The sequence below is a fragment of the Mandrillus leucophaeus genome, unplaced genomic scaffold (assembly GCF_000951045.1).
Source record: "Mandrillus leucophaeus isolate KB7577 unplaced genomic scaffold, Mleu.le_1.0 Scaffold208, whole genome shotgun sequence".
In the NCBI taxonomy this organism is placed as follows: domain Eukaryota; kingdom Metazoa; phylum Chordata; class Mammalia; order Primates; family Cercopithecidae; genus Mandrillus; species Mandrillus leucophaeus.
Genome location: NW_012102121.1, coordinates 3,563,226 through 3,572,463, shown reverse-complemented (window position 1 = coordinate 3,572,463; position 9,238 = coordinate 3,563,226). Strand labels below are relative to the sequence as shown.

The window sequence follows — 9,238 nt, the reverse complement described above, 5'->3', positions numbered from 1 at the left end:
TTTTTTTTGTTATTATTAATTGACCCAGATTTGCTTGTTTGGGACCAAAGGCAATGCAGAGTTTAAGGTTCTTTATAATTTATAAAGTAATCGCCTTTGGCCCAACACAGATCATAAGGATCATGACAGAATTAGTGTCTCTGAGACAAATACAAAATACCATTTTAGTGTTGATTTTAGAAGAGAAGTCAGGCTAATAAATTGCTGTGTTGTAAAAATACTATGGTGAATTAAACAGCTTTAACTTTTTCTGTCAGTCACAGGATAAATACAGAAACTGTATAGTTACATACACATCCACAGAAGATAGTAGCCTAACATATATGCTAAAACTGTGAGTTGTTTGTCTTTGTATACTGTAGTCCAAGGCTCTCATTCCAAGAAATGTTTTACTTGGTTCAAAATGTATAGGGCCTGTTAGAGGGCTACACAGAAAAAAGGTTAAAAATAAAGACAGTAAAATGAGGGAGAGGAAAAGTGGAAGTGCAGCACTACTGATCCAGAAAAACTGAGGCATCAGTCACAAAGAATTCAATCAAGTCAGTGAGGGGAAAATGGCAGAAAAGTCAAACAAGAAAAAGGCTCAACACCATATTATTAATCTGAGAGCCTCACTTTGGGTTTTAAGTCAAATATTGAATTAGATTGTGCAACTCTTCTATTTTTATTTTTAAATTTTTTATTTTTAAAAAATCCAAAATTACCTAAATCGTTTGACAAATAGAGTCATACAATTTTAAATGACTATAAAAATGTGCAGATCAGTGCCAAATTTTTTGGCAAAGGCTGAATGGCAGACAGTAATCCAAGACGCAGACAACCTTGCTTTTAAACCATCCGTTACACGAGACCAGCAGGCTCCCAGAACCTATGAGACCAAATAATCCCAAAATGTACCCAAATAATCATAACTCCCCCTACCCCCTAAAACCTACCCTTCACTGTCTACGCCAGCCTCTGGACAGACCTGATGCCTGGAGTTTAGCCATTTCCACCTTCCCACCTGATGTTGGTCTCCCTCCTCCCTCCTCAGGTCCCCTCAGTTCTCCCAGGCCTAACTTGGCGTGTTTCCTTCCTCTGTCACCCCAATCAACCCGGCTCCCCTGCCCTTTCTGGGCCTCGCCATCTGCCGGTTTCCCCTTTCCTCCTCGGGGGCTCCTCCTTGCCCTGGGGTCTGCTCTCGGTCCGCCAAGTTCTCCCAAGGGATCCCTCCCCACCTGCCTCCATTCAGTCAGACTGTGTTCAGTGTCCGTTTCGCGCCCGTAGCGACATCAGGACAGAAGCCCACTAAGTGACCCTCTGCTCCCAGAAACCCTCCTGGCTCCTCCAGACCCTCCGGGGCTCTGGCCCGCAGCTCCCCTCTCCCTCCGGCGGCGGGGGTCGGCAGTGACTCACCGGAGGGCCGCCGGGGTTGGGGGTGGGGCCGGAATACTCTCACTTCCTCGCTGCGCACCTGCCCCGAGGCTGGAGCGCTGCCCGGCCGGGCCTCCGGCGGATGTTTTCCTTGTCCCCATGCGTGCGGTGCGCGCCAGCCGCCCCCTCCGGGCCCTGCGCGCCAGCCACCGAGCCCCGGGGACCCAGCGGGCCTGGTCCTCAACGACTCACCCCCTCCCCATCAGGCACGCATGCGGGCTCGACCCACACCTCTGCGCCGCCCCCCAACTTCTGGGAGAGGGCTCCTGGCTCAGCCCAGCCTCTAAAGCCCCTGTATGCCTACCTCATCTTCGTTACAGGCGATGAACCCTCACTTCTGTCCCCGTTTCCGCACACGCACCAATCCCCACTGGGGCTCCCTTCCCCTTCAGCATCACCCCCACCTTCATGCGCCCCAGCTACCCACTCACGTCCGCCCCCTATTGGGCTGGCTCTAGCTTGCAGAAGATGGCCCACAGTCCAGCCTCCTTCCAAGGTGTCCACTGGACCCCCTCTCTGGGAAAGGCGGCAGAGCTACTGGCCACTGACAAGACCTTTGGGTCCTCGTGCTAGACAGGCCTTCGAATCCACCTGCTCCCGCCCAGAGAGCAGGCCCAGGCCGTGCCTCCCACACTGCAGCCGACCTCACAGCACCCTGCTGTGCAACTGTGAGTTTCTTCTTGGCACTCCTCTGAAACGGAAAGGGCATCAGTCCTGACTAGGGCGAACGTGAGGTCCATTCTGCATCTCCATCCACCTTAGCTGTCTCCTTGGAAGAGGACAGGAAGGCAGTATGAGGTGCACTGACACAGTCATTTCTGAACAATGAAGAGATGACAGGTAGGGCGGCCCCCCTTGAAAAGTCAGCCGGAAGTTGTATCTGATGCACTAGGTGGCAGGGAGTGAGTCTTGGAGTAAACGGGACTGAAAACTTAGACAAATCAAATAAACGCCAAAGAAATTGTCCTTATGGGGAATACGTGGAACATGGGTCTTTGAAGTATGGAAAATGAAAGAAATCCAGTTTGACCAGGGCCTTTAGTGCCAAAGAGATGGCTAGCAGGAGAGTGGTGAGAAAGGAGAACTGGAGAGTTCACATGAGCGGAGATGGGAAGAAATGGATCTGAATCCCAGTGAGAAAAAGCAGGAGACTTAAAAGGACACCTTGTCCCATGGTAGAGGTAAGGGTGCAGATCTGGGGGAAGAAGGCTTATTGGGAACAGTTTTTCAAACTAGACATTCAGAAGTCAATACAAGGGTCAAAACCAAAATGCTCCTGAAGGTACCTGTTTTTGAAAGAGGTGGGAAAGGTGACATGGAGCAGGGGTCTCCATCCCCCAGGTCACAGACCAGTACCAGTCTGTGGCCTGTTAGGAAGCGGGAGCACAAAGCAGGACATGGTCCGTGGACGAGTGAGCATTACCGCCTGAGCTCCTCCTCCTGGCAGATCAGCAGGGGCATTAGATTCTCAGAGAAGTGCAAACCCCACTGTGAACTCCACATGCAAGGGATCTAGGCTGCACGCTCCTTATGAGAATCTAATGCCTGATGATCTGAGGTGGAACAGTTTCACCCCAAAATCATCCCCTCGCTGCTATCCCCCTCTATCCACTGCTGGAAAAATTGTTTTCCACAAAACCGGTCCCTGGTACCAAAAAGGTTGGGGACTGCTAACATGGAGCATGAGTGTGAAAGGGGCAGAGGTCTATGCCAGGAGACAGCCATCCCCAACAGAAGCCCTCAGCTATGCACAAACTGCTTAATGTCATTCAAAGAAAAGGATGTCACCCATTTTGCCTCTGAGCTTTAACCCCAATCACAGCAACTGCTATTTCCTGATGCTTACGTACCAGAGATGGTGATAAGAGCACTGCATGCATTATCTCATTTAATCCTCATAACAGCCCGATGAGTTGGCATTACTATCCCCAATTTATAGATGAGGAAATAGGCTCAGAGAGGTGACGTAATCTGACCAGGTTACATAGCTAAGTAGAGTCAGGATCTGAATCCAAGAAGATTGTCTCTGCAGCCTATGCTCTCAATCATGCATCCTGGGCTCCTCCAGAACCTGTGGGAAACTCAGAGGATGCCAAATGATAAATTCCTAAAAACCACACTTATTACATATGGGAGGAAAGAGAGGACACCTCTGTGAACCTGGAGTGATTCATCCTATCAGGGCACATAGCGATGCTCCTTTTTGAAAGGGGGAAAGAACCATCCCCAGAGGTGGGGTGATCCCACATCTGCTGTATGTTTGAGGGTGATAAGCAATGGACAGTTCACCTCTGGAATGCCTGAGGAAAAGAGACTCTCCCCACCATCTCTGAGGGGCAGCCCTATTTCTTGGATACATTAGGGAAACCCTGCCCCAGGATCTGAGAGAAACACAGTCTCCATTCCAGGTGCCTGCTCACTCTCCTGGAGCCTCTGGCCGTCGCACCCTATTGCAGCTCCTGGGTTTGGCTGGGGCACAGGATTAACCATCCCCAGGAAATGCCTCCCTCCGGTCCAGGCAGGGATCCCAGCGTACACACCCCTGGTGGTGGCAGTGGGGGAGAAAGGGGGAAGGTGGAATGCTTCCTTCTCTCCAGGTCAGGGAAGAGATCTGGGGACCACCTGGGGGCCCTCACCCCTCCTGCCTCCTTGCTGGGGAAGTGCCCAGTCCAGTGCCCGCTCCATGGCCACCTCCCTCCCTCTAGCTGTGCCGGGGCATGAATCAGCTCTCACAGCTTGTTAAAGCTAGACCTCTTGTTTTCATGCCCTCACCTCAGGAAACAGAGTTACAGCTTTTCCAGCTCTACTCAGCAGGGGGCCAGGGTCCTCACTTTATAAACATCCCTAGCCTGTGAGAGCAGAGGGCAGGGAGATAGTGTGAGACAGGAGCCCAGGGGAGAAAGAAAGAAACTAAGACTCAAGGAGCAACGCAAAGCAAAGTCAAGGAGTCAAGACCAGAGTAGCTGAGCAGAGGCCAAGAAGGGTCCGAGAGGGCTGTGCAGCAGTAATGGCCCTGAGGATGCTCTGGGCTGGACAGGCCAAGGGGATCCTAGGAGGCTGGGGGATCGTCTGCTTGGTGATGTCTCTACTCCTCCAGCACCCAGGAGTCTACAGCAAGTGCTACTTCCAAGCTCAAGGTAAAGTGGGGTGAGGCATTAGGAATGAAGGAGCAGCAGAGAGGGCACAGGGAGGACGGGGCCTTAGAGATGATCCCATGTCAAAATACCCAGGCTCCCTTCAGCTGTGAAAGAGGAAAGACAAACTAAATACGGATATAGTATGTACTTACCGTCTCCACCCCAGACCTGAAGAGACTCTGCCTCTCATCAGCACTCCTACACCCACTAACATTTTCCGTTCTTCCCTAGCCCCCTGTCACTATGAGGGGAAATATTTCACCCTGGGTGAGTCTTGGCTCCGCAAGGACTGTTTCCATTGCACCTGTCTGCATCCTGTTGGTGTGGGCTGCTGTGACACGTGAGTGACCAAAGATAGCCAGAGAGAATGACTCTGATGTGAATGACTGAGGGATGACCAGGGAGGGACTAGATTGCTGTGATGTAAGAATGAACAGAAGAGCAGTACAAGATGGGCCGAACATGAAGGGCCCAACACTAGTGTGAAAGATAAGGCCTCAGGCTATAAATCAGGGGAGGTTGGGGTGTACCTGGAGAAAAAATACTCCTGTTATAAAACAAAAAGGCCCACATATGGTAGGTGAGAGCTTAGGAGGACCAAGGGGCCACTGAAAGGGGCTCTAGTGGGGAAAGCTGTGAGAGAGGGAACATGTGGGCAGGGATAAAGGCAGCCTTTCACTGTGCTGATTCCTTCCCCCATCCTTGGTTTCCCAGGTCCCAGCATCCCATCGACTTTCCAGCTGGGTGTGAGGTACGTCAGGAGGCAGGAACCTGCCAGTTCTCCTTGGTGCAAAAATCTGACCCTCGGCTGCCCTGCAAAGGGGGAGGGCCTGACCCAGAATGGGGCTCAGCCAACACCCCTGTTCCTGGGGCTCCTGCTCCCCACTCCAGCTAAACTCAACTGATCACCCATCTGCTGACTGCTCACTGCTGCTGCCACTTCCAGGGAAACCACTAGCAGCTGCCAATGTATTCTGAATAAATAAATTAATGCTATAGCTGAAAGCCTGACTCTCACTGTCCACGACATTGGACCCCAGGTGGAAAAAGTGGGTCCCACTAGAGTCCAGGTGCTGAGTTCTCAGTATTCGCAAGGAACTAGCGCCAGGGTGGGCCAGTTTCAGATGGTTATGGTGCTGGTGCTAGGGCCTGGGGCAGCATATGAGGCCAGGGTGGGGCTGGTAGGCAGCACCTTGATGGGGAGGTCCCAGCTGAAGGTGTCTACAGGTACTTGCTCAGGACCTGTCCAGGTGGTAGGTTCGGGCTGTTCCACAGGGGGTAGGAGTACCAATCCTGGTTCTCGGGACGTTACAAATTCAAAATGCAATCTCCACTTCAAGGACACTACGGAAGAAAAAGATTAAGGTACAAGCATTAGAAGCCAGCGGGAGTAAAGGCCAATGACAGGATATAGTTAGTGAATAAGAAAAAAACAATCTGTATTCAGGAAGACAGGCAAAAATCACAGAGCAGGGAGCTGTGATTAAGGGTTTTTCTGAAGCAATTGGGTAGTCCCATAGATGTCAGCTGAAGATAGCAGAATGAAATACCTAACATAGCAGAATAGAATACCTAACAACCCAAGAGTGAGGCAGTGAAGTCTAGGTAGTGTGAAGTAATCAAAAATCGGTGTATCACAAGCTCCCAGTAGGTAGGCATGGGGGAGGAGTTCTATCAAGCTGTTAGGAGTTTAGGGGTCAGTGCATCTAAGAAACAGGAAGAGGCTGAAGGTCTGAGAAACTGTTCAAGGTCAGAGGCTAGATGTGGGTATGTCTGGGAGTGTGTATAAGGAATCAGGATCCATTACACCCCCCCTTAGCACAGCATTTTACTGTCCCCCTCTCCCTTCTCCAGTAACAGTGAGGGTCTCACCAATGGCTGTACAGAAGCCTGGGGTGGAGCTGAGAGGGATTGGGAGGGAGAAGCTGGTTCTGGTTGTATGCAGGCAGGATTCCTGGTGCCGGGCGTGAGTCACATGTGACACAGAGGGGACACCCCCTGCCCCACGTCGCCGCTGGTACTCAGGCTGTACACGCTCCTCGGTCTGTAAGCTGACTGAAAACTGGGAGCAAGAGATGTGTGCTAACAGGAAGTGCTGTCTGTAGGTGAGAGGACAGCCCAACCTCAAGCTGTTTTACAAAGGGACCCTGGATGACCCCACTATCCCCTTCTACATGCCACCCCTCTTTCTACAGGCCTTCCACCCTAGCCCTTCAACTCCAGCACCCAGCGGATAAGAAGCTCTGCTCCCTTCTTACCTGCAAACAAGCTACAGTTCCTTCCCCTAAGTTTAAGGTCCCCACCACGTCCTCGCCAAGTCTGTACACAGATTTGAAGATGCCAAACGTCCCAACTTTCCCTCGGCCATCACTGATATTGTATAGATCTGGGGAGAATAGGACACTATAAGCCTGGAGTCTACACACTGGGGAACATCTAGGACTGGGCACCACAGGCCAAAAGGTGGGGTTTTTCTTTATAATTGGAGGTGTGAGGTATCAGTGGATCCACAGAAGTGTGTGGTGGTTAGGAGGCTGTCTGAGATGGGAATACAATGAGGGGAAGGATGGGGTAGGACAATTCTGAAAGAATTCTCACGGAGGCTGCGGCAGGATGTGGCAGCCATTAGGCGCTCCCCAGCCAGCTCAGCTAGCCATGAATCCTTCTTCCCACCTTCATCCTCCTCCAAGAATGGACTGGATGGGGCTACAGCCTCATCCTGGGGAAACCGGACATCCTGAAGGCCTAGAGAAAGAATGAGTGGAGAGGTAACGCTGAGAGGGAACAGAGATGACAGTAGAGGTTAGGGTTTTAGATTCCAACGTGAGACGGCTGAAGGTAAGGGGCGCCAGGGCTGAGGTGTACATCTCTATCTCCAGAACCCTCCCTTCCTTCCCAACTCCCGAGCACCATCACTGAGACCAGGAACTTTCCCTGCAGCCCCTCTTGCAAGTCCTCTAAGACAATTTCTGCTTTGACATGGTCCTCCCCCGCCCTTCCCTCCAGGAGCTCTTGCTTACCAGTCAGCACAAGAACCCTCAGAGGTACTCTGAGTAATGTGATGGGGGAGTTGACACGCTGGCAGCCAATGGTCAGTTTGTAGACGTACTTGACTGACTGACCCCGAAAGGAGGGTGGTCCCTCTATGGGCAGCACTTCACTGTAGGAGTCTGGTTGGGAAGTAGTTGTCAGGGCAGCCAGAGGCACCAGAGGAGTTCTCCCTCCAGGAGGCTTAGAAGGCAATTCAGGGATGGGGACAATCACTCACATGATTTGGACTCTCCAGGATCTAGCCTCAGGTCACAGAATAGAATTTTTGGTGGAGTAGAAAGGATACACTGACCCCTCTCACCTGAAAAAGGTAAGAATGACTAATTTAATGACCCATTGTCCAGTACTGAACAAGACTAGCATGGCAAGTGGAGACAGTGAAAAGCTGCCAGGCCCTCTTTCCCTGCTATGAAATGAGAATAGTCTTCTACCCCTAAAGAAATAGTCATGCTCCCCAACATTCCCAGCACAACAGGGACTATAAGAACAAGAACAATTAACAACTTCACCCATGGGTGACAATGCCTCCACACACACCCCCCACACCCCACCTCTCCCAGGCAAATGCCCCTCTCTAACCTCGGTGTGGCAGAAAGACGGTCTGGCTGTCCGGCTGGACATCTGGCTGACTAGAGTCAGGGGGAGGCAGCGCTACTCGACTCTCACTGGCATGGAACTGGCAGTGGATTTGAGCACTGGCCCAGGCCAGGGCCTCACTGTGGGAAGAGGAAAAGGAGGTATTCGAGGTAGTTCCCAACCTCACAAATGCTTTTCCAAGCTCCCTATCGCACTGTCTTAACCAACAAGGTTAGATGACTGTCCTAGTGATCAGGAAATCCAGAACTCCAAAGAGAAACCATAAAATAAAGAGTAGCAAACTGTGGGTAAAACGGGGAAAGGGGGAGGGGAAGGAAAGCGCACAGCTATGTCATCCACATCTTCTGTTAAAGAGCCCTCTCCTACAATGAGAGCACAATGAGCAAAAGGAGGTAGTGTCGCTACAGGACAACCTGAGCTCTGCCTCAGCCCCAGAGATAATCTGGCTTCTTCCCAGAAGGGCCACCACCTTCAGTGCCAGCATCCCCACCTGGATGCAGAAGTGGCCGTGGGGGGAAGGGGGTTGGTGACGGTCACTACACACTCCAGCGCCTCCCCAGCCAAAAATACAGGACCCCGGCTCAGCTCTGCTACCACTTCAATCATGGCAGCTCCGGAATCAGATCTAGAAGGAAACAAGGTGGGGCGGAGGTCAGCACCGTGACAGTGAGGAGCGTTGCGGTGAGCACCTAGGACTGAGGACAGGGGTGGTCAGCACCGTGGTGCCCGAGGGAGCGCCTGGATATAGGAAGGGTAAGCGGGTGGCAGGGAGGCGGCTGAAGACTCAGTACTGCCCGGGGGAGGACGTCGCTCTGGGCCCTGGACCCCCGCCCCTGTGCGCCGGGTTCTTCTCCCCGGGCACTCCCGCGGAGTTGCCAAACTGGCCTCCGCTCCTCCTTTCCTCAAAGTTCCACGTCCCAGCCCAAGATCACGGCCGCCCGTCACCTCGCATAGTCGACACTAGGGATCAGGACCCTCAGGCCTCACCTGCCCGCCCCTCTGGGTCCCGGTTAGGTGCGCGGCAGCGGCGGCGGCGACGT

General features: G+C 52.3%; 2 protein-coding genes across 2 annotated transcripts; one reads left to right on the top strand and one right to left on the bottom strand.

Moving 5' to 3' along the window:
* Positions 1–375: 375 nt before the first annotated feature.
* RGP1 (RGP1 retrograde golgi transport homolog (S. cerevisiae)) lies at positions 376–9,175 on the bottom strand. The gene is made up of 9 exons (XM_011980135.1): positions 9,144–9,175; positions 8,689–8,823; positions 8,181–8,317; positions 7,819–7,902; positions 7,571–7,720; positions 7,149–7,295; positions 6,809–6,936; positions 6,423–6,612; positions 376–5,894 (listed from the first exon to the last, which is right to left on the bottom strand). Exons 2-9 carry the CDS (start codon positions 8,802–8,804, stop codon positions 5,671–5,673), a joined length of 1,176 nt encoding a protein of 391 aa, XP_011835525.1. The 5' UTR covers positions 8,805–8,823; positions 9,144–9,175; the 3' UTR covers positions 376–5,670.
* MSMP (microseminoprotein, prostate associated) lies at positions 4,273–5,555 on the top strand. Its single transcript, XM_011980134.1, has 3 exons — positions 4,273–4,550; positions 4,782–4,890; positions 5,265–5,555. Exons 1-3 carry the CDS (start codon positions 4,421–4,423, stop codon positions 5,443–5,445), a joined length of 420 nt encoding a protein of 139 aa, XP_011835524.1. The 5' UTR covers positions 4,273–4,420; the 3' UTR covers positions 5,446–5,555.
* Positions 9,176–9,238: the final 63 nt, after the last annotated feature.

What these genes read in the sequence shown, in the direction of transcription:
- MSMP (XM_011980134.1), top strand. Translation starts at nt 4,421, where the DNA reads ATGGCCCTGAGGATGCTCTGGGCTGGACAGGCCAAGGGGATCCTAGGA. An exon ending in GTGCTACTTCCAAGCTCAAG is followed by an intron (nt 4,551 to 4,781) that starts GTAAAGTGGGGT and finishes GTTCTTCCCTAG; the next exon opens with CCCCCTGTCACTATGAGGGG. An exon ending in GGTGTGGGCTGCTGTGACAC is followed by an intron (nt 4,891 to 5,264) that starts GTGAGTGACCAA and finishes TTGGTTTCCCAG; the next exon opens with GTCCCAGCATCCCATCGACT.
- RGP1 (XM_011980135.1), bottom strand. Translation starts at nt 8,804, where the DNA reads ATGATTGAAGTGGTAGCAGAGCTGAGCCGGGGTCCTGTATTTTTGGCT. An exon ending in CGTCTTTCTGCCACACCGAG is followed by an intron (nt 7,903 to 8,180) that starts GTTAGAGAGGGG and finishes TACCTTTTTCAG; the next exon opens with GTGAGAGGGGTCAGTGTATC. An exon ending in TCCTGGAGAGTCCAAATCAT is followed by an intron (nt 7,721 to 7,818) that starts GTGAGTGATTGT and finishes CTTCCCAACCAG; the next exon opens with ACTCCTACAGTGAAGTGCTG.